The following is a 25,712-nucleotide window of genomic DNA, read 5'->3' as shown; positions in this document are numbered from 1 at the left end:
ATCTAAAATTCTATTTGCACACACGCGAAATACATTAATAAAAATTAAACATACTTTTTGGATTTCGTTAAACGCGCGGTTCAACGATAGATTCAATGTTTATCTAACCATTCGGTACCAGTATTTAATTTTTTGAATCGTTTATGGGTGGATTTTACATATATAAATATGAATATTAAATTCAAAAATAAGAAAGCAATGAATATTAAATTCAGAAATAAGAAAGCAATGAATATTTAATTCAAAAATAAGAAAGCAATGAATATTAAATTCAAAAATAAGATAGCAATGAATGAGGTGGTTAACTTTGACATATTCCTTTTAGTGCTTCTTTGTTGGATATGTTTGTTTTTATTGTGATTAAGATACGTGTAGTACTTTTACATTCTGTCATTATTGTTTATGACATTCACGCATTCTTGTCTTTCATTTTTGTGAGTGTGCTTTGTCTTTATGCATTTGAAGTTAATCCGATGAATATAGCATGGCGCTGTACTTATAAATACCGTTATTTTGCTATTTTAAAAAATGGTTTGTTGCCTGGCTTTAGTTTGTTATAGTGTGCCTTGTCTATATTCCTTTTTATATTTTTTATTATATATATGACGTGGCTCTGTACTGAAACATTCCTTCATTGTGTTATTGTACTATAGTAAATGTGTGTATTCTTGTTTTTAAATTTTGCTGATGGTCTAGGTCTATTTTCCATTTTGTACTTCTTTGTTACAAATTTGTTTTATTGGGTTTTTTTGCGGGGGGGGGGGGGGGATTGTAACACAATATTGACATTTTAACTTATAATTTCTGTTTGTTTTTTCACGCATCAATGTCAATAAGATGGAATTTGATGCGACTGTCATACAAGTATACAGCAGTATACTGCTGAAGCCTTTATTTAGCTGGCTATAAAAAAATAGGTTTAATCTACAATTTTTTACATAAGACAATGTATGCACCATATCAGGAATATGACAGTTGTTATCCATTTGTATAATGTGTTGGAGATTTTCCTCGGACTTCAATACTTTTGTCACTTTACTTTTTCAATCTGTTATATCAGATATAACAAAATTATGAATTGGTTTTTGCATCATTTGTTACAAATTTCACAGACACCCGGAGAAAAAAATATATTCCTGACACTCGTTTCGTTCGAAATATTATTATTCATTGTAAAACTTCGTTTAACTGAAAATGTACTAAATGTTAGTTAAAACTGTAAGTATATGCTATATATATCTCATCAATTTCTTATTCAGAGTATTAATTTTGTTTAGAATAAACATTGTAAAACTTCAACACGAATACACAAAGAAATGATAGGGAATTGATAATATTTTGGGGAAACATGGTGCAAAGTTGTTTAAGTTCGACCTTTAGATATATTCATGATATGAATGATCTGTTACGCATCTACAAAACTTAATTTGTCTCTTCATAAATAATTTACGACATTTGAGCATTATTGTTGCATTATTGTATAGATCAGTTAAACAAGTGAAATGAGCATATAAAGTATAGCAATTAGAACATCATTTACCTTAGACAAAAGACACGTTTATTGCAGCGGTATATTGTTTATAATTTTTATCTTATTATAGTTTAACCATGTGAAACAATTTACATTTTAGAGAATTGTTTAACAATGAAATATCAGATCTTGAAACTGGAGCATTTAAAGATCTTCCAGCACTCTACCAGCTGTAAGTAAGCGTATTAATAAAATCTTATATTTCAAATGCATTATAGATCATTCCTGGTATCTGCGGTTGAGGAAGCAAAAGATTCATTACATTTAATATGATATATAACATAGATTTGAACGTCAAACCTGTATGAAATAAATAATTATATTTCAATTTTCTAGTTATCTGGAGTTTCTAGTTACTTGTTTGTCATCATTACGTGTTTGTTGTAGTTATACAGAAAATGTATAAAGCAGACCGTTGATTTTTACTAACATTGAATTTTGTCATATATGGTCCTATTAGACATGTTAGATAAATAAAAATTGTTGACAGTTGAGAGTCGAGGGTCTATAGGTAAGACATTTACATAAGGGACCATCTCAAAAAATAAAATAATTATTATTGATATACACGTTACAATTACAAGTTTTAACATTGCTATCTAAGCGAAACCACGACAATATCCTGAAACACAACGAAACGTTCGGCTGAAATAAACGGTAGAAGTCATGGCAATAAAGATGGGTAAAAAATAATAACTTAAAAGGACTAAAATAAAACTAGACGGTAAAAGCAATACTGTTAAAATTTGCTTTCACGTTTGAAATTGAATAAAACAAAAACTGAAGGGATATGGCTACGCCAATTGAAACGCTGACGTGATAAATTGGAAGATACAAATGTATTTTACTCCATCTTTCAAAAGTCTTGGAATTTACAATAAACAAGAATGTCAAAAATTAAACTTAAAAAAAACAACTTTTAAAATGTAAAAAAAAATAACATCTGATTGGAGTAAAAAAAATCTCACTATTATAGGAAAGATAGTTAACATCTAATCACTTGTTTAAACAAACCTAACATATATTGCATCAAACACCTTAATTCCTACAGAAATGTTGCAAGATTTCAAAATTTTAATATATAATTTATTTGGAAAGGTAAAAGAGACAAACCTTAAAGATCCCTTAAAGATGACGGACATTGATGCCTAACCGTGTGAAACAATTTAAATTTTAAATACTTATATAACAATGAAATATCGGATAACATTGATGATTTTTGTGATTTTACTTTTTACATAAATATAGCTATGATATTAATGAACTCTCTTGGTATAGACACAAACATTACAAGTCTAGAGAATTTAGTAACAGGATACAAAATTGAAGGCCCAGCATATTTTGATATTAATTACACACTAACAATAATATCCTTTTTGAATATATTAAGCATAACACGTCTAAGAAAATGAGACAAAGAAAAAAATTATTGCATAAAAAGAATTAAAAAAAATAAAATTAGAATTTGTATCGATTGATTATTTTGATTACTCTCTGTTTAGAAATCGGTATTTTCGCCATTTACTCTCACACTGTTATGAAACTGTCATACAAGTGAAAGATCGGCTATCTATAAGACCACGTTTATTCTTATATATTCTTCGGAAGAAAGGAATATGACAGCTGTTGTCCATTCGTTTGATGGGTTTGAGTATTTGATTTCGCCATTTGATAAGGGACTTTCGGTTTTGAATTCCTCAGAGTTCAATATTTTTTGTGATCTAACTTTTGAAAACTAATATCTGTTAAACATTGTAGAAATATCCGAAACAATTTACTGACAGAGATCAAAAATGGAACCTTTAATGGTCTGACATCGCTTCAACGACTGTGAGTTTATCATGTATATGTGACATTGAATGATATTGTAGCTCTTCTCAACTGAATCTGCACTAAATAACTATTGGAAACTGCAGATTTACGTAATTTTAAAACAATTTTGTAGAAAACAAACATCAATGTAACCAGACAAAAAAATGTTATACGCAAGACGCGCGTTACGTCTTCAATAGTCCCACCAGTGACGTTTGAATTTAAAGAAGACAAAGTAAAATTATGTGCAAAGTTGAAAAGCAATGAGGACCCAATATTTCGAAAAGTGTCGCCAAATTCAGATAAGGTAACCAGCTCCTATGTTAGAAAACCAATAGTATTTCGAAAAATTCAAAGTTTTGTAAACAGTTGTAAACAATAACCGATACTATACAAATGAAAACTCATGTCGACAAAAAGTACAATCGTCTAGGTTGTTTACTCCCTTGGTGAGAAAACCTCCTTAAACTGTGCAATCGAAACAGTAGTTTTAAAGTAATTCATCAAATTTTAGGTTAATATGAAGTACGACAGTCGCGAATTTTGTCTACCAAAGATTCATCATTAATAATCGAATAAAAAAGTTAAAAAGGCCAAAAGGAGTATGAAGTTGAAAAGCATTTAGTTATCAAAATTCTTAAAGGTTTTTTCATACTAAATGCAACACATCAGTCAGACTTATCCATAGAAGTTAATAAAGTACTGATCAGATCATGTTCTCATTATTCAGAGGGTGTTTGTTCATATCAACTTTATACTGAATTGTCAGAAAAGGTATTGAATAGTACCTGATTAACTGCAAGCAAAATGTTTGAACTGGAATAAACATGACTGAATAATTTATTTTCAAGATTGTGATAAGATCAAACGACCGTTTAAGATTTTAATTTATCATTCAATGTGAGAATGAAAAAACAAGATGGATCTGAAAACAATGAATATGCTAATTAGAGGGATCAAAATACTTACTGACGTTTCGTCCCCGAGGGTATCACCAGCCCAGTAGTCAGCACTTCGGTGTTGACATGAATATCAATTATATGGTCATTTTTATAAATTTCCGGTTAACAAAACTTTGAATTTTTCGAAAAACTAAGGATTTTCTTATCCCAGGCATAGATTGCCTTAGCCGTATTTGGCACAACTTTTTGGAAATTTGGATCCTCAATGCTCTTCAACTTTGTATTTGTTTGCCTTTACAACTATTTTGATATGAGCGTCACTGATGAGTCTTATGTAGACGAAACGCGCGTCTGGCGTACTAAATTATAATCCTGGTAACTTTCATAACTATTTACTGATGTATTGCATTATCCAAATAATTAGAAACAATTACCAAATAGTTGTGTTTTTGAGAATCAATTTTCATTACTTAGTCATTTAAGTGGAGATAACTCTCTAAGTTAAAAATTGAATTCCAGACAGGTAGGAAAATTCTTATTTTTATCTTCTCATATTTCATTTCAAAGTTCTATCTCATACATTTTTTTAATACTATTAATGTGTTTGTGCAAAAACAATTTAAGCAAATTAATGTAATTTTGAATGACTCGTAGCTTGAAAATAGCATAGTGACCCATACTTTTTATTATATTTGTGAAAAAGCATACTTAAATCTTCATTTTTGTAAAGTATCAGAAAATTCTCTCTAAGGAAATATATACCTATGATCTACCTTAATATAGTTATAAGGGATAACATGTAAAAAGTTAATGGTATCCGAGAGATGATCTTGTTATATGTGCTTAAATCAATAATTTAACCAAGTATGCCCTATTCCCAATTATAACGTGCCTACTGAGGAGGGAATTGTATGGCTGTGGAGGAACGCATTTGATATATTCCCCTTTCATTGCACCTGGTCTCGTTCCTTTTCAGAGTGTGTTTCCATACTCTCGGTTTGTATTTGTTTCTTTGTCTTCTTAATCGATTCATAAGATTTGAATTGAGGTAAACTATTCTTGCCTTGGTAGTATGTCACTTCTATCAAATGCTTATAATAAAACATTATACAACAATATGACACATTTGTAATGGAAATATTCCAATTTACTCACTATTACAATAAAAATGCTTAAAACTACTGATTAAGAATAAAAGAGTATGGTTTAATGTTAAAAATTGTGTTATACCCTCATAAATAAAAAAAAAAGTGGAATCTGTATTGGTATGACATCGTTTCTGACACTGTGAGTATACAGTATCATGCATATATAGCATTAATCAAGAAATATGGAACGCCGAAACTGTCTTTAAGTGTAAATATTTAATGTGTTTTTCGCTTTGCCATTACGTCCTGTCGTTTCTTTTGTATGTTATGTGCAGATGCCTTTATATCCTGACACGGCATCTCTGTGTCATGTCATATTATTAATTCGTTTGGTCAAACAATTGTATGATATGTCATTTCTAAACTTTGTTGTGTAAAATATGCATTACATTATGCTGTAACTACTATATATTCTGTGAATACTTCGGAACTTTATGATCAACCACCTTTGCATTCTCTCATATTTTATCTATGTTGTGTCTATTCTTCTTTTACGTAAGTCAGTTAATAATTGCGTCCTGTCTCAAATGTTATTGCTATGTCAAATGTTCTAGACGTTTTGTTTTGATTCACCTTTGTTTTATGTAAATCTCATGATATTATAGTCTTTTGGCGTTATTTTGCGTTTATACATATGTATATCCAGTGAAAAACATAATACATCATGGTATAATTCATATGCGTTTTGCCGTACAGTTGATACTCTCTGTGAGCATTCATTACTTCATGTGCAAATGCCTTTTACATTATGTGTAAACAACTAATACGTTTTGTGCAAACCTCGTTTACCTTATGTGCATACATCGTTCACCCTATGTGCAAACATCGTTTACCTTATGTGCAAACACTTATTACGTTATGTGCAAATACCTATTAAGTTATGTATAAAAACTACATCATTATGTGCAAACACTATTACTTTATGTGCAAATACCGCTTACATTACGTGCAAACACCATGGAAGTTATGTGCAAATGCCCATTACATTATGTCCAAACATCTATTACGTTATGTGCAAACACCTATTAGAGATTTCCAATAAAATGACATACGTACCTAACTCGACGTACGCACATAACGGGATCGGTTGTTGCTAACCAATTAATTTTGTTAAATGCGTTACTCAAGTTTTAACTAAGTATTCCTTAACTATGACACCCATTCATAATAAATTTTAGCAATATAAAATATTTCTAAGATGATGAAAAACGAAAGAAATCATGATTTGTATATATCACGTGATTATTGAGATTCCCGCCTAAACTTCACTGTCATAAGACCACGTATATATACGTATCTGTACCTATCATACGATTCACAGGAGTTGTAAATTCATGGTTTTGACAATGACAATGAGTTTAGGTATACTTAAACAAAAACCTCGCCCCATAATTTGGTAAAGTCAAAGACGAAAAAGTACTTTTGAAAAATAGATAATTGATATAAATTCTGCCCACATGAAATTATCTTCAATTAAATTATAGAAAAATATTATTTTGTTTTAAAAGTCGAGTACACCTTTTACATTCGGGTGTGCTAAACGTTAAATCTATTAAAAACAATAAAAAGGCAACCTTCTCGCTTCGGAATTTGTTATTTTAATATTTTTATGCTAAATGTCGTCTCGGTAGTTTTTAAAATTCATAATGTGAGAAGAACTAAAATATGGGTCAAGTGAAATGACAAAAAATGGTGGGTGTGTTTGATTACAAGTTGGTAATTTCCTTTTTCTATTATAGTATTTATGTCTATAAAGTCATTCAAAGTTTAATGACAAAATATTAAAAGCGTAAAAAAAAACCAGTTGTGGTTGAATTTTACTGAAGGCATATTCCAGCAACAATGCGTGTTCAAATAGCAAAACATGCATGCAGTGTATGCTCCCCTCCGTCACGCTTCAATGCAGTAGGACGAAATACGCTGAGTTAGGTCGGTTATGTCGAGTAAAGTCATTTTATTGGAAATCTCTATTACGTTATGTGCAAACACCTTTTACGTTATGTGCAAACACCTATTACGTTCTGGTAAACGCTTTTTTGACACAGATTTAAAAACAAAACGCATCAGTGATATGCATTTTGAAAATGAAGAAAATTAAATTTTTTACCTTTCTTACAAACTGTGGATTTTTATAATGATATTGATTGATGTAAAACTGCTATATACATTCAATGTATCTAGTTTTATCTAGTTTTATGGGAAATTATTTTGCTCCACTTTAAAAGTGTGCATTATGCATCCATGCTGTTGTTTTTTCTATGGTCGGGTTGTTGTCTCTTTGACATATTCCCCATTTCCATACTTAATTTTATTAGAAAATTTGTTCACTTTACTTGTGGAAAATTTTAACAAATATACAGACACGACTCTAAGTTTCCAAGAGGTGCAACTGAAAGGAACAAAACAATATAAAATAGAAGATGTGGTACGAATGACAATGTGACAACTCTACACAATACACCAGGATGATTTGTTATTACCCTCCCAGTATGGTTTTCATATGTACTAGATTAATGCTACAAATGTAATGACGTCTCACACGATTCACGTAGCAGCTAAGGAATCCTACAAAATGTTTAAGATTTTATTTTCGTTCATTTCCCTTAACAGTTGTGAATATTATTCTGAATAACCTTCCTAAGACTTAATATTTCCTCCGTCCCTGACAAGGCGTGTTGAAAAGGTGGATGTCCTGAAAAGGGGTGGTCAGGTGACCCGCCTCTCTTATCTGACAATTTTTTTTAAACTCACATGGATGTTGGAAAAATTTGATCCGATTTTGGATCAGGCAGGTAGACGGCTGTAACAAAAAGCTGCATTTTCTCTAAAAAAAAAAACTATTTTTTTCATATTAAAAATTGCCTTATCCTGTAATCCACAAAAATGACGCATTCACATATTATTCTGGATGAAAGGGTTATCAGCCTTTTTTCACCTTCACTGGCCATACTCTAAATTAAAGCTCGTATAAATAAATTTTACGTTTACCGACAAAGTACATTCATAATCAATACATTATTCCACAGTTGTTGAATATATTTTTTTGTTCAATATTTCAACGAATATCGTCGTATAAATTAGAAACATAAACTTATTTATCGAACGGAGAGTCATAAATTCAATGAATATTATTACTGGATATACGGTATAAACGGTAAGCTTCGATGCGTTTAGTTATGAACGCGAATGGTTCGATAAATATAGCCAAATACACAATTAAGCCAAATGTTCATAAAAGGAATTTGCTAGCCTGCACATCATTATTCTGACAAATTTTATTTTAAAAAATATAACATTTCATACAAATACATTCTATTGGATCTAAATGTTATCAATCTAAATATGTTTTGACACTTTTTGTTAAATATTGCCATTTTTGTCGAGCCTTCGACTTTAGTCGAAAAAGCGAGACATAGCGATCCTACATTCCGTTGTCGTCGGTGTCGTCGTCATCGTCGTCGGCGGCGGCGTCCACAAATATTCACACTGTGGTTAAAGTTCTTGAAATTGTAATAACTTTCTTAAACTATACTTGATTTCTACCAAACTTGGACAGAAGCTTGTTTATGAGCTACATGTAGTATCCAGAATTAAAATTTGTAAAAAATAAAATTCTATTTTTCCGTATTTTACTTATAAATGAACTAAGATTTTCTGCCAGAAAATATTACATTCATTCTGTGAAATAACATATTCACTCTGTGGTTATAATGTAATATTTTTAGAATTTTAATAACTTTTTATACTCTTTTGGATTGGTACCAAACTTGATAGAAGCTGGTTTGTGATCAAAAACTAGTATCTAGAAGGAAATTTTTTTAAGATTTTGTACCTGTGTTTTACTTATGAATGGACTTCCAGTCTGAGTTAATTTTTTTAAAACATTTATTAGATTCATAAACTAGCCTGTATTTTTACTTAACGTGGACAGAAGCTTCTTACAATCAAAGATCGTATCATAGGGAGTATTATTTTTATAGACTTTTTTCCTCATTTTTGTTGAGCCTGAGATAAACAGTAAAAGTAGTCGAGACACTTAGTTCCGCTGAACCCTTACGAATTTTTAGATATATCGGTCCCCCTTTTCTCGGCTACTGTTAAAGCGAGACTTTTGTTTATATAAATGGCTAGCGAGGCATGAAGTTCATATGATTCAATCTAAATTATCCTCAAAGTGCGGAAACAATCTTGAATTGGTGCAATCTTGTTCGCCTTGAAATCGACGTAACATATTTAGAATTATTTAAACAAAATTCTAATATAACGAAAATAAAAATGTGACAGACTTTAACACGGAAAGGAAATTCTTCTGTAATTGTCATGCTACTGATTATAAATAAATAAAGTTCACTTGTCATGATTTGTATTATTGGAATTTCGGAACCCTCTTGTCCATCCGTTTAAAGCACCATGAAACAATTTCCAACTAACTCCCAGTTTCAAAAATCTTTAAATGTGCAGTATGTCATTGATACGATTTGAGTTCTTAAAATGAATCAAGATAATATAAGGACAATAAGACATTTGTAAAAAATATAAAATCCTAGTTATGTTTTATTTCCATTTAAGAACCGATTTATGTTAAAGATATGAATCAAAGTACTGAAATACTTAACATCGGATGACCGCAAGTTCTTGTGGACGGTCACAAGCACTTGTCTCAGAAAACAAAATCACATCTCGTTACCTAAAAGTGACGTTAAAGTACAGACATTTATTTTTTCTGTGCGTGGATGATAAATTCACCCTCATCGTAGAAGTGATACAAATTAGTAAACTCTGTTTTTTTGTTATACAATATTTTGATATTTGTAAATTACAGTTACATGTATATATAATTTTCATCCATTTGTATATCATTCTATTGTACTAATTTAATTATAGTGCTGTGCAAGTGCATGGTGGACACTCTTCTGTAATATTTCGATTTTTCTAATAGATTGCATTTGAGTGGGCATTCATATTTTCCAGCAAAACATTTAATGTCCCAAGCAGAGAGAGGTAGCAAAGACAGATAACTCTGCATGGGATATCGCAAACGTTCTTGAGATATTCCTCCGCATGCGGTAACACACTTTTCTGTACGTGTGTATAAATATTAAAGATGTTTTTACTTTATTTATGTTTCTAACGAGTTAAACGAAATTTTCATCTTATTAATTTATGTTAAAAAAACCCTATTTTTTTTCTCTTTTTGATTTCTCAATCAATTACCAGTGGCGGAACCAGAATTTTTGAAAATGATGGAGCTGAGTTAGTTGGTTCTATTAGTTAGTTTGTTTGATTAAGAGGGGGCTCGGGACTCAGTTTTGCCAAAACTCCCTGCTAATTAAAAAAAATACAAGATAAGAGGTGGCGAGAAAATATCTTCGTCCTCAGTCAATGTAATCTAAATAGACGCATATATAATGTGTTGACCTTGTCAAAAGTCTTTAACTCATAAATGTAATTTGGCGCCTTCCAAACCCATATGTTATAATTATGTAAGCAAGATATGGCGACCTATGAAATGACCCGCCAGATGGAAAAGAACATTACATAAATAAGGCCGTTAGTGCTCTCGTTTGAATTGTTTTCTTTTCGGGGCCTTTTATTGTTGACTATGTGGTATGGGCTTTGCTCAATGTTGAAGGCCGTACGGTGACCTAAAACTGTACATTCCTGTGTCATTTTGGTCTTTTGTGGAAAGTAATCTCATTGGCAGTCATACCACGTCTTCTTTTTTTGATATATCAACTTATTTTCTGTTCATATTTTCCGTAAAGAAATGAGGTTGCATTTTGTTTTTTACATATAGTTTTTTATTTGCTTCGAATAACAGGGCAGAGCTTTTAGTTTCAGTCGATATACACGCCATCTTGAAATAATTACTTTTCACATATAAATTATGGTCGGTTGCTTCATGATGTGGCTATAATTCAGCAACAACTATTGGCTTAAATGAGATAAGTCTTTACAGACTGTTCTCTTCTGAGGACATCAAATGCCGAAAAATTAAGTATGTGTATTACATTTCAGATCAAATGTTATTAATTCATGGTCGTTTTATTATGCATAAAATACTCACTAAAATTAAAAAAAATATAATATCAATCATTAATACGTTTTTACTTGCATTGCTAATCTGCAATATGTAGACGTTACGAGCGATGCTCGTGCCTATAAGCATATATAAATATAAAATACGTTTTCGCTAAAATCTGACGTTTTTCATGGTTAAGACGCTACAAAAATACTTCTAGAATAAGTACAGTTAATCTACCTGTCTAGTTAGGTGGAGGGTTGGGATACCGCTTACATGTTTAACCCCGCCACACTATGTATGTTTGTGCCTGTCCCTAGTCCATGTAGACAGGAGCCCGTAATTCAGTGGTTGTCGGTTGTTTATGTGTTACATATTTGTATTTCGTTAATTTTAAATAAAAAACGGCTCTTAGTTTTCCCGTTTGAATTGTTTTACATTGTCATTGCGGGGCCCTTTATAGTTGACTATGCGGCATGGGCTTTACTCATTGTTGTAGTACGTACGGTGACCTATAATTGTTAAGGTCTGTGTTATTTTGGTCTCTTGTTGAGAGTTAATTGTCTCATTGGCAATCATACCACATCTTCTGCGGGACCTCCAATTACGGCTTCAGTTGTTCTCGACAATTGTCGGTATGGGGTCTTTATACTTCAAATGGAATTATTTATGCAGTCTTTGTAAGTACCAAACAAATAGTTTTCACAAGAATAACATGACAGATACGTAACTGTCAAATAAGCATCATTCAAAGAAGAAAAAAAACTTTATAGAGACTATAAATATTAGGAACGATTTAAAAGATATGGTGTCACGATCTATACTCCCGATTCGGCGCTTACAATACAGTAACTTAGTGTCGTTCAAATGTTTTCCGCAATATTTAAAAAAATCTACCGCAGATTGTAGTATTTCGTTCCCGCGAAAAAAAATAATGTCCACTTGAAAAAGCCCCTGGTTGCGTCTTAATGTCCCTTTAACGAAGTTTCGAAGAATAATTTCCAATAAAAATTTCATATTCGTGTTGGAAACTAATGTCGGTTTAGTAACATTCAAAAACAATTTCGTAACTTATACTGAACCGATGATATAAAGTGATAATACATGAAATATCCGGCAAACTTTCTACTCCGTCTGATGTCCAGCGAATTTGTCCTAAAGTTCTCTAAAGTAATTCAACATGTTACCCGGTTTAATGTATTTTCTAACAAGTGTAAGTTTTTTCTTAGTTTTTACAGTAATATATTCGTATCGTTTCAAAAACTTTGGGAGCATCATCCGAATAACATTCTTCGTCCGTAAATTTTAAAGAAGATTCTTTAGTGCTATAAGATAGAAACGCAAACAAAAAAATGCTCGTACAATTACGCACCCAAGTTTTACTCGTTTAAACTTGCAAGTGCTGCACTTAATTAAAAATTTGCGAGTAAAAATAAAACATTCAATCTGTTCCGGGTTGAGGGCAACACTTATCAATATCATAGAATGATAGAAATAATCAGAAAAATCAGTAACATATAGATAAATCAAATCGTAGTTTAAAAAGTATCTCTCTATATATGTAGAACAATATATCATGCACCGACAATCGATTGATATAAGTTGCACGCTTGTTCTGTGTGTTTTTATGGCACTGCGTTTTTTGTTGCTTTGGCTATTCAAAATGGCGTCAGGTTGCCGCCGTAAGAAATTTAATGCGTGCGACATCTAGTCACCAATTTTCAAACATTGTTTTCTCGGAAAGTACGAATGCAATGGAGATAAATATAGATATTTTGAAAATATTAGAAAAATAACATGTCTATATAAGATATTGATTGTCGACTATAAAGTGCAAAACTAATCATCGTTTTCGTTTATTTCTACTGGACTCAACGTTTTTGTAAAAAATAAACGCGTGACATTGTATTCACCAAGTTAAAAAATGTAGGATCTTTCTTGTTTTTGTGTTTGATCGATTTTGCCTTTGAAATTAATTAATTACAAAAAAATAGCATTAAACTAGCTATACCATTTTCTCACCTGATGACATCATTTATCCGTATTTTTTAACTGTTTCGTTAAAGTAGTTTCGAAAATGGAGATGGGACACTATGAAACTTTGCAGATTTGCATGGCGTAATAGAATGAGACGCCATTAGCCGTAAAAAATATATCATAGTGGGTTGTCATTTCATGGCAATTTGTCGCAACAAACAAAATAATAAAAATCGGCGAAAAAAAGTTGAAAAGAAGGCTTATTCTTCAGTTTTCGTCATCAAATATTACCCGGGACAGCCCATTATTTTTCCAAAATCCAGAATCAAATGCATAACAACACGAAGAAATGAGTTTTATCATGTTTTAATGGACATAATTGAAAAAGGACATTTATATCCAGCACAATGATATCTTTGTTCTACTTAAAAGACGTTTTTTCTGCACCTGCAGCGCATTTTTATCCACAAAACATACAAAAACGTAAACGGTACGAACATTGCGCGTAACGTCGTACGATTTGTTAACTTACAATGTTCCTGTTCAATGTTTTCAAAATTGCATTAACTGTATTTTATGACTTTTGTCAATTTAGGCACACCTCTAGAGAGACACATCTCGAGAATCGTGTCTATGTATTTGTAAATATTAGAATTTTCAACAAGTAAAGTGAACAAAATATAAAAAGAATGGATGTTTAACGCATATTCTTTAAGTAGAACAAAAAACTAAATATTTATAAAACATTTTTATATCAATCAATATATAAAAATACTACATTTCCAATACTAAATCACAACCCAATGCTCACATATTACCTTCAATTCACTTTCAGCAGAATACAGCGAAGTAGTTCAGAGCTTTTTAGAAAGCTAAAACTTACAATTTTCTTAATTTTCAAAGTGTGTATCACTGATGCGTTTTGTATTTATATGTGTCAAAAAAGCGTTTACCATAACGTAATAGGTGTTTGCACCTAACGTAATAGATGTTTGGACAAAATGTAATAGGCATTTGCACATAGCGTAATCGGTGTTTGCACATAATGTAAACGGTATTTGCGCATAAGAGTGTTTGCACATAACGATGTAGTTTTCATACATAACTTAATAGGTATTTGCACATAACGTAATAGGTGTTTGCATATAAGATACGATGTTTGCACATAGGGTGAACGATGTTTGCACATAAGGTAAACGATGTTTGCACAAAAGGTAAACGAGGTTTGCCCAAAAGTATTAGTTGTTTGCACATAATGTAAAAGACATTTGCACATGACGTAATGAATGCTCACAGAGAGTATCAACTGTACGGCAAAACGCATATGAATTATACCATGATGTTTTATGTTTTTTCACTGGAGATACATATGTGTAACACAACAAAAAGCCCAAAGACTATAATATCATGAGATTAACATAGAACAAAGGTGAATAAAACAAAACAAAACAAAACACTTGAGACAGGACGCAATTATTAACTGACTTACGTAAAAGAATAATAGACACAACATAGATAAAATATGAGAGAATGTAGAGGTGGTTGATCATAAAGTTCCGAAGTATTCACAAAATATATAGTAGTTACAGCATAATGTAATGCATATTTTACACAACAAAGTTTAGCAATGACATATCATACAATTGTTTGACCAAACGAATTACTAATTTGACATAACACAGAGATGCCGTGTCAGGATATAAAGGCATCTGCACATAACATAAAGAAGAAATGACAGGACGTAAAGGCAAAGCGACAAAACACATTAAATATTTACACTATAAGACAGTTCCGGCGTTCCATAAAGAAACACATAATAGCTCCACTCAAACAGTTAATGTTTCAAGCAAGATATATGTCTCTTACAGTTAATTGTGAAAAACATGCTTTCCAATATTTAACAGAAGAAACTGTTATCGGCTATTATGATTTACATATAAAAAAAGAAACATTTGTATAACTGACAATCATACTTGACGTTTATAGTTTATAGTTAATAAATAAAAATTGTTTTAGGTATATGGAAAATAATTCGCTGACAGAGATTCAGAATGGAACCTTCAATAGTATGACATCGCTTCAACAACTGTGAGTATATTATTTATATATAACATTATATCCAAAAACAAAATAAAGCCCCACTCTACTATTGCATATAAACTAAATATGTATGAAAATTAACAAGTTCTAACAAAAATTAGGGGATGAGTTGTTATGCTTAAGAAGCTCTTTTGTCGTAAATAGAGTTATTCCGTTTAAGGAAGATAGGGTGTCTTCCTCCATCTTGAATTTGAAAATACCAGAAATAAAAGTCTAGATCTTTAATGAAATGTTCAAATTTTATAGAGTTGTAAGTTAAATAGGGACGAAAGATACCAAAGGGACAGTCAAACTCATAACTCTAAATTATGTGTGAGAACTTCCACTTCGGTATAGAAAATGACATGTTTTGTCATATTGTTTGTGTGTGTAAAAGTCATTACATTAAATGCTTGATAAACGAATTAGGTATTGACAATTATTTGCAAACTCAACATATACCCTCACGACACTTACCAAAGAGGAAATCCTGGATAATCATAGGTCTGTTCTGAGTTCCTTTGGAAATTCAACCAAAAATGACGAACTGGATCTTCCATCACTGTATTGGATACCTAAACTACATAAGTGTCCTTACAAACAACGGTATATTGCTGGGTCTTCCAAGTGCTCCATGAAACCTCTTTCTAAATTATTAACATTTATTTTATCAGCAATCAAAGACGGGCTTCAAAGTTATTGTGAAACTGCCTATTCTAGAGGTGGCGTCAATCAGATGTGGATACTAAAAAATTCCAAAGATCTTTAAGAGAACATACAATTTAACTCTCTGTTTCATTTTGTAACAATATTAAAACATTTGGCTTTTCTACTCTTTACACAAGTATTCCACATTCCAAACCAAGAGACAAATTGAAAGTGTTGGTATTACTTTGCTTCATAAAAAGGAATGACCAACGTAGATACAAGTATCTTGTCTAATGGAGGGATAAATCCTACTTTGTACAGAATCACGCTGATTCAAAAAAAAACTTCTCTGAAACTGATATTATCAAGATGCATGATTTCTTGATTGACAACATATTTGTTACGTTTGGAGGACGTGGTTTCAACAGACTGCCGGCTTTCCAATGAGAACAAACTGTGACCCTTTACTTGCCGACTTGTTTCTTTTTTTATTATTATTAGGCTGACTTCATGCAGGTACTTCTTGGGAAGAAAGATAAGAAGTAAGCAATATCATTTAACTCTACTTTCCGCTATATAGATGATGTTCTTTCACTTAACCAAATTCAAAATTTGGTGACTATGTGGAACGCATCTATCCCATCGAACTAGAGATAAAGGATACTACAGATACCGTTAAGTCGGCTTCATATCTTGACTTATATCTAGAAATTGACAATGAGGGTCGATTGAAAACAAAACTTTACGACAAAAGAGATGATTTCAGCTTTCCAATTGTGAACTTTCCATTTCAAAGTAGCAACATTCAAGCAGCTCCTGCATACGGGGTAAATATCTCCCAATTGATACGATTTTCCCGTGCTTGTATTTTGTATTTCCTATCATGATTTTCTTGCTAGAGGGTTGCTGCTCATAAGGAAGCTATTAAACCAAGAGTTCCAAATGGTGAAGTTGAAATTATCAGTTAATATTATTAGTTGAAGTTTTCTATGTTGTGTCATGTGTACTATTGTTTTTCTGTTTGACTTTATCTTTTTCATCTTTAGCCATGGCGTTGTCAGTTTGTTATAGATTTATGAGTTTGACTGTCCCTTTGTAATCTTTCGTCCCTCTCTTATGGTTGTATTTAACAAAAAAACATAAAACTTTTGTTTGATCATTTTTTTCTAACTTCGCCACATAAGGGGAGGCAACTCATATGCAAGGACAGATAATTCACAGATAAAGGTGCTTTTACAATAGAAAGTGTTAGGAATTTCCATGTTTTAATGTAACAAGAAAACGGGTACGGTGACCCCACCGTTTCTTTTTCTTAACTGAAAACATAATATTAAAGCCATTTTCTCACAGTTTATCTCAAAATGTTATGGTGTAGATCACGCTTTATTGCTGAGAATTGGGTTTTTCAAGCATGATCTATATAAAAAAATTGTCAACTTTGAACACCGTGAAGCGTGAAAATAAGCTGGTGACCCATTCTTTTTATCATTTTTTTTTTTAAAAGCATAATATACATTTTGGCAAATTATCAAAAAAATCTATTGCAAATAATGTAGACGCCCCATCTACCTTCAAGCTCATTCGAACTGAATACGTACTAAATGTCGTTAAAAACTGCAGGTAAATGTAATATATAATAAAAAATGTCTTTTAACACAAATAATCTTGGTATTAATAAATATTTTGAAACTTTAACGCGAAAACACAAATGATAGGGGAATTGGAATATATGTGTGTCGGGTGGTGGATACATCGTGCAAATTTTATTTATTTCACTTTCAGAGATAATGTCTAGTCACACGCAGTAACCGAAATTTCTTTGTCTTAATCAATATCAGAGATTTAAACATCTTAAAATTACTGTTGCATCATTATATAGACAACTGTTTCGTGGGTAGATAATAAAAATAAACTTTAAATACATTAAACATTTATAGATAATATACAAATTTTATGCAGCGCTATATAGTGTCAAAGATTTTTATAAAAACTATAGCATAATCATGTTAAACAATTTGCATTGTAGACACCTATCTGACAATAAAATCACGAAGCTTGAAGTTGGGGCATTTATCAATCTTCCAGCACTTCACTACCTGTAAGTTAGTTTGTTTTTAAATGTTACATCGCAAAAAGTAAAATCACAAAAATACTAAACTCAGAGGAAAATCAACTCGGAAAGTCTATAATCACATTGCAAAATCAAAAAACAAAACGCATCAAAAACGAATGGACAAAAACTGTCATATTCCTGACTTGGTACAGGCATTTTCAAATGTAGAAAATGATGGATTAAACCTGGTTTTATAGTGCTGACCCTCTCACTTTGATGACAATCTCATCAAAATCCGTTATATTTACATTGATGCATTATAGATCATTGCTGGTATCTCTGTTTGAAAAAGATTGATATATTTAAATTAATATCTAACATAGATTTGAACGTCTTACCTGTATGAAATAAATTATTATATTTCGAGCTATATATAATTATCTAGTTATCAAGATGTTCTTGTTTATTGTCTGCTATAATTATTTGTTTGTTGTTGTTGTGCAAAAAATTTAAAGAGCAAATCGTTAATTTTCACTAACTTTGAAATTTTTCATGTATGGTCTTTATATACCTTACATGAAACCATGGTGATAAAAAATTAATTCAAATATTTGTCATATCGTCTTATATAAACAGCTGTAATCACTGCAATCATCTTTGATAACATGAATCTCATATCAGCGGATCGGTGAATATATCTCGTCGAAAAGACATAACATTATTTTGGTATATTTGTTCAGTTTCTTTTCTCAACACTTGATCGAACGTAAACGATTGAATTAAAAAAAATCATTCATTTAACATATGTAAAATCGTCAATGATAGTGACATGACAATACACTAAGAAATACTTCGTTAAAGGCTGTACGGTGGCCTATAGATGTTAATTTCTTTGTAAATTTGCTCTCTTGTGGATAGTTGTCTCAATGGCAATCATATCTTATCTTCTTTTTAAAACTGAGCACATAGGTAATAACACAAAACTATGATAACTAGACATAACATTATTTTAAAGTAGGTTTTAACTCAATCCTTCTGCAATGGTGTTCAGTTTTCAATCGAGGAAGCAACTATCGTTTCGCTGATATTTTAATAACATTCCTTTTTATTCTCCTTTTTTTGGTAAATCCATTTTTTTTTAATTCTATTTGCACACACTCAAAATAAATGAATAACAGTACAACAGACTTTTCTGATTTCTGATTTCGTCACACGCGCGATTATACGATAGAGCCAATGTTAATCGATCCACTCTGTACCAGTATTTAAGATTTTAATCGTTAAAGGCTGGATTTAACATAGATAAAAAAAAAATCCAAATTAAGAAAGCAATGAATTAGGTCGTTAACTTTGATATATACGTTTTAGTGCTTCTTTGTTAAATATGTTTGTTTTACTGTGATTAAGATACGTGTAGTACTTTAACATTCTGTCATTATCATTATTGTTTTTGACATTCACGTATTTTTGTCTTTTTCTTTGCGAGTGTGCTTTGTTTTTATGCATTTTAAAGTTTCTTCGATACATATAGCGTGGCTCTGTACTTAGAAATACCGTTATTGTGCTATTGTAAAACTTGTTTGTTGCTTTGCTTTATTTAGTTATAGTGTGCTTTCTCTATATTCCTTTTTATATTTCTTTATTATATATATGACGTGGCTCTGTACTGAAACATCCCTTCATTGTGTTATTATACTATGGTACATTTGTGTATTCTTTTCTCTAAATTTTTGCCGATGTGGTTGGTCTTTTAGCCATTTAGTACGTCTTTGTTACATATTTGTTTGTTTTGGTTTTTTTTTTATTCATTGGATTGTAACACAATGTCGACTTCTGTATTTTTGACATTTTACTTATTATTTCACGTATCGTTGTCAATATAATTGAATTTGATGCGACTGTCATACAGGTATACAACGGTATACTACTAATGACTTTTTTAACCAGCTATAAAACGAGGTTTAATCTACCATTTTCTTGATGAGACAATGTATGCAACATGTCAGGAATATGACAGCTGTTATCCATTTGTATAATGTGTAAGAGCTTTTGATTTTGTCATTTGATTAGGGACTTACCTTTTTGAATTTTCCTTTGAGTTCAATACTTTTGTACCTTTACTTTTTGCAATCTGTTATATGAGATATAAAAAAAATCACGAATTAGCTTTTGTATCATTTGTTACAATTTTCCCAGAAACCAGGAAAGAAAAGTGTATTCCAAACACTAGTTTTGTTTGAAATATAATAATTTATTGTAAAGCTTCGTTCAACTGAATATGTACTAAAACTGCAAGTATACGTTATATATATCAACAATTTCTTATTCAGAATATTTATTTTGTTAAGAATAAACATTTTTAAAACTTCAACACGAATACACAGAGAAATGATAGGGAATTGAGAATATTTTTGGGAAACATGTTGCAAAGTTGTTTTAGTTCAACCTTATATATGGGTATATTTATGATATGGACGATCTGTTACGCATCTACAAAACTTAATGTGTCTCTTCATAAATAACTTACGACATTTGAGCATTATTGTTGTATTATTGTATAGATCAGTTAAACAAGTGAAATGCGTATATAAAGTATAGCAATTAAAACATCATTTACCTTAGACAAAAGACACGTTTATTGCAGCGGTATAGTGTTTATAATTTCTATCATACTATAGTTTAACCATGTGAAACAATTTACATTTTAGATACTTATCTAACAATGAAATATCAGATCTTCAAACTGGAGCATTTAAAGATCTTCCAGCACTTAACCAGCTGTAAGTAAGCGTATCAATAAAATGTTACATTTCGAATGCATTATACATCATTGCTGGTTTCTTCGTTTGAGGAAGAAAAATATTCATTACATCTTATACAATATCTTACATAGATTTCAACGTCAAACCTGTCTGAATAAGATAATTATATTTCGAGTTTTCTAGTTATCTAGAGTTTCTAGTTACTTGTCAGCAATAATTACGTGTTTGTTGTTGTTATTCAAAATAATGTTAATAGCAGGCCGTTGATTTTTACTCACATTGAATTTTGTCGTATATGGTCTTATTATACATCACAAGAAGTATGGTGATACAATTAGTTCAAATATTTGTCATTTCGGCTTAAATAAACGGGAGAGCCATGGCAATTACGATAAGGAAAATAATAATTTAAAAGGACTAGATTTCGAACTATACGGTAAAAGCAATACTATTAAAATTTGCCAATTAGCTGATGCGCTATTCTTTTTCTTCAAGCGAAAAAAGATATCGCTCTTGCAATTAATACAATTTAAATGTTTGGTACTTTTTCACGTTTGAAATTGAATAAAACATAAACTGAAGGGATATGGCTAGGCCAATTGAAACGCTGTCGAGATAAATTTGAAAATATAAATTTGGTGTACTGCACCTGTTAAAAGTCTTTGAATTTACTTTTGTTACAAAACAAGCATGTCAAAAATTAAACATTGAAAAAAAACTTTTAAAATGTAAAAAAAAATATATCTGATTGGAGTAAAAGAAATCTCACTATTATAGGAAAGATAATAAACATCAAATCACTTGTTTAAAAAAACTTAACATATATTGAATCAAACACTATAACTTCTACAGAAATGTTGCAAGATTTCAAAACTTTAATATATATATATATTTTTTGGAAGCGTAAAAGAGATAAATTAAATATGACGGACATTGATGCTTACATAAAATCACTGCATATCAGCTGGATTCCCAAATTCAGTGAAGATAAAAATGATAACTAGACAATCATTTCAAAATTCTATTCCAACAAATTGGGAAATAATCTTCTTGTTATTAAAATGAATCAAAACTAAGGTGACAATTGTGACTTAAAACTTATGTACAAAAGAACAACTCCCTTAATGAGCACAGGTGAACTTTATAAAATGTTAACACTTAAAAAAAGTCGCGAAAAAAAACAAATAGTTTTCTTATGAGGGATATTTTTTTTTAAATTAAAACTACAAAAATGATTTTCAATATCTCACTGATATTAGATTAATAAAATTCAGATGGAAACTTGTTCATTATATTCTGCCACGTAATAAACCTTTTTTTTTAAAGTGGAAAATTACTGAGGACAACTTAATATGTGAGCATTGTAAAGATAAAGAAGACTGTGATCACTTTTTTGTCAATTTCTAAATACAGTAATGATATTAAAGAACTCTCTTGGTATAGACATACCTTATAAGTCTAGACAATTTAGTAACAGGGTACAAAATTGAAGACTCGGAATACTTTTATATTAATTGCACACTAACGATAATATCCTTTTCTTAAATATTAAGCATAAAACGTCTCAGAAAATAAAATGAGACAACGAAATAAACATTTTTCAAATGTTAGTGGTGTATGTTTATCTTGATAAAATATGTTTTAAGTGTGTTAAGAAGGTGCTATACCACCTACGCATAGTACGTCAATCCCGGTTGTATACGAAGAAGGTTCGAAAAAAAATATTCCCCTGAATTTGACATATGTAGGAAACGTATGCTTCATATTATTCAGTAAACATTTCTGAGTCAAACATATCTTGGGTGTTTCAAATCACCGTTCTTTTTTGTTTGGTGTTTCTATAGAATATTTTGTAAAAGAGGTTATATGGTTACTTAAGCTTGAACAAATGAAAAAAAGGGGTGATAATTTAATTGGTCAGGTTTTATTTCTCTTATATGAAATAGAATGACATATGATACATTGTCTGTAAATCTTAACACGACGGTGCCACATGTGAAAGATGATCTGCCTACCTTTACGAAGCACCCTTAGATCGCCCCCAGTTTTTTTGGTTTGTGTTTATTTTTGCATGTTGTGTTTTGTATACCATTGTTTGTCTTTCTTCTTTAGTCACGGTGTTTGAAGTTTTTTTCCGATTAATGAGTGTGAAACTCCTTCTGGTATCTTACGCCCTTCTTTTATTCATACCAAGTATTTATTTGGTTGAAACAAAAATAAATTGGCCCATTTTGGGAAAAGTGGATATTTACGAAAATCAATAGTAGCATTACTCCAGAAGATAACAACCAACGTCTGATTATTTTTAATTCTTTACATTCTAAATATGTATTTATAGTTATATATTACAGTTGCAAAACAGCGATATATTATCCATTACTTTATTGTATCTGAGTTTTCTTTTTCTATTTCTTTTTTAGGGTATTTATTTTTAATCATTTTTTCTGCTTTTTCAAATCTTTTTATTTTAAAATTGAGAATGGAAATGAGGATTGTGCCAAGTAGACAACAACCCGACCATAGTGCAGACAACAGCAGCAGGTGACCAACAGGTTTTCAATGCAACGAGAAATTTCCGCACCCGGAGTCGTCCTTCCGCTGGCCTCTAAAACAAATATATACTAGTTCAGTGATAATGAACGCCATACTTAACTCCAAATTGTACACAAGAAACCAAAAGTTAAAATAATACAAGATTAACAAAGGCAAGAGGCTCCTGATATGGCACAAGCGCAAAAAATGCGGCGGAGTTAAACATGTTTGTGAAATATCAACGTATCTCTTTGTTACCTTTTTGACAAAACTCACAAAATTGTGATGTACAAATGCAGCGTATTTTAATCAAACAATAGCATAAACATGATAAACATGTAAACTGTTTTGCTTTATTTAGACACCTATCAAACAACAAAATCTCAGAGATTGACACTGGAGCATTTATCAATCTGGCAGCACTTAACTACCTGTAAGTTTATTATTAGAAGGAAAACATATTATATCTTCATGTAACTACATATTAAAAACTAAATGCCAGTGCGATATCTATCTGATTAAACTGTTTGCAAATTAAGTTTCATGCAATGTATATTTGCTATTAACACATGAACAAGATATCAATCCTCAACAACATAATAGTCATCACATGTTTAGTATCTGCTTCAATGTAGGTTATATTGAAGAATTTAAAACTTCTCTTCTATTGTTAAAGCGTTGACCGAAGTACATTTCATTCTAAAATTGTCAACAAATTGTTGAAGTTCGTGTCATGAAGACATGGAAATAAAGGTTAATGTCAGAATGACTCCAGCTTGCTGTGAACCAATCAAAACAATACCTACACTAAATGTTAGTATTTATGATTAATGCGTGAAACTACAACCTGCGATTATTGAATTCATTTCATCAAAAACTACCTTGACTTAAAACTTTAACCTGAAAGGAGACAGATGGACAAACAAACGGACGCATATACAAGAAAACATAATTCTCCTCTACTATCGTAGGTGGGGTTTAAAACCTTAAAGGCCAACGAACGGTCTTCAACACAGAGCCTTGGCACATACCGAACAACAAGCTATAAAGGACCCAAAATATGACTGTGTAAAGCCATTCAAACGGGGAAGTTAATAGATGGTTTTTTGAATGGTTAAACGGGTTACGGGCCACATTATTTCATTTCAGAAGTATGTTGTATGGTATATGATTTCATCATTTATGATTCTTTTTTTTTTGTCATCCTGATTTTGTTGACAATAATGGAATGTTCATTCCTTAAATGTTCATAGACATGTTCCCGTTGTCGTACATAGCCCGAGAACACAGTTATTTCGTAGTGCATTTCTTTTAAACAATAAATTCAAATTTAACAAATCGCACCTGCTCTTTCTCAAAAAGATTTCTACATTGTAGTGTACTACCAGTGAGACAAATAATATCAAAATTATAGAAACTTCTACCAGCTCTAACTCAAAATATTGACAATTCTGTGTTAAGGGGGTGTAAAAGTCAATTTGACAGCTTCAGACGTGATAAATTTGACCTTTTAGAACTGGCCCAATTCACTACTTAACATAAAGATTCAGCACCAGAATTTGTTTGACATGTAATAACACCCCTTACTTAATATTTCATGCATTTAATATCAAGAAATAAATTGGGAAAGTGTATCAAATAAAACTTGCAAGGTATACACTGTTTACACTAGGGACTATATTCGTAGACAACGAAAACCAAAGGACGATAGACCACATGTCCACTACTTGTTTAAGACAAGTCATTGGTCGTATTAGTACTGCATTGTTTTCCATTTGCACAGCATTTGCCATAGATTTAGAAACAGTAAAATCCCCTATAAATTAGGAGTCCTACATATAAGATTCATGACAACTTGTAGAAAGACTATTGATATATATGTTGCTTGTTCAATTGCATTAACGTCTTTAAGATTCGCTATTAGATTTGATAGTGGCTACATTTCTCATAAAATCGTTTACAAAACAGTGAATACATGACTTGTTTGTATGACAATTGACATCTACAATTGTATATTGTTCAGACTTGGATGACATGCCATTTTTTAGTAACCGTTCAATTAAATGATATACAGTTTTGAATTCAAACTACCGTACTTTAAGTTTTTATTAACAAAAAGTGTCCTTTGATAGCCATGCTTTGATATTTGTACTTATTATATCTGTAGAACTTTGGAACACAATTTATTGACAAATATGAACAATGGAACGTTCGAAGGAATGACAGGAAACCTCCGTACTTTGTGA

The 25,712-nt window shown here is 31.1% G+C and overlaps 2 protein-coding genes across 2 annotated transcripts in view; both read left to right on the top strand.

The window, feature by feature from the left end:
• Nucleotides 1-3,365, top strand: part of LOC134701850 (immunoglobulin superfamily containing leucine-rich repeat protein-like) — a 28,374-nt gene extending 25,009 nt beyond the window's left edge. Inside the window, exons 6-7 of the mRNA XM_063562969.1 lie at nucleotides 1,632-1,703; nucleotides 3,290-3,365. Of these exons, the coding sequence (XP_063419039.1) occupies nucleotides 1,632-1,703; nucleotides 3,290-3,365 (148 nt within the window). The remainder of the gene's footprint in view (nucleotides 1-1,631; nucleotides 1,704-3,289) is intronic.
• Nucleotides 1,658-25,712, top strand: LOC134701849 (chondroadherin-like). Its single transcript, XM_063562968.1, has 7 exons — nucleotides 1,658-1,703; nucleotides 3,290-3,361; nucleotides 15,409-15,480; nucleotides 18,146-18,217; nucleotides 20,881-20,952; nucleotides 23,828-23,899; nucleotides 25,634-25,712. Exons 3-7 carry the CDS (start codon nucleotides 15,413-15,415, stop codon nucleotides 25,710-25,712), a joined length of 363 nt encoding a protein of 120 aa, XP_063419038.1. The 5' UTR covers nucleotides 1,658-1,703; nucleotides 3,290-3,361; nucleotides 15,409-15,412.

The sequence above is a fragment of the Mytilus trossulus genome, unplaced genomic scaffold (assembly GCF_036588685.1).
Source record: "Mytilus trossulus isolate FHL-02 unplaced genomic scaffold, PNRI_Mtr1.1.1.hap1 h1tg000350l__unscaffolded, whole genome shotgun sequence".
NCBI lineage: Eukaryota > Metazoa > Mollusca > Bivalvia > Mytilida > Mytilidae > Mytilus > Mytilus trossulus.
This window is presented reverse-complemented; position numbering and strand designations above follow the sequence as displayed.

Excerpts from the sequence above, each read along its gene's own strand:
- LOC134701849 (XM_063562968.1), top strand. The coding sequence starts at position 15,413 with ATGGAAAATAATTCGCTGACAGAGATTCAGAATGGAACCTTCAATAGT. Across the intron at positions 15,481-18,145 it reads ATGACATCGCTTCAACAACT|ACACCTATCTGACAATAAAA; the intron begins GTGAGTATATTA and ends TTTGCATTGTAG. Across the intron at positions 18,218-20,880 it reads CTTCCAGCACTTCACTACCT|ATACTTATCTAACAATGAAA; the intron begins GTAAGTTAGTTT and ends TTTACATTTTAG.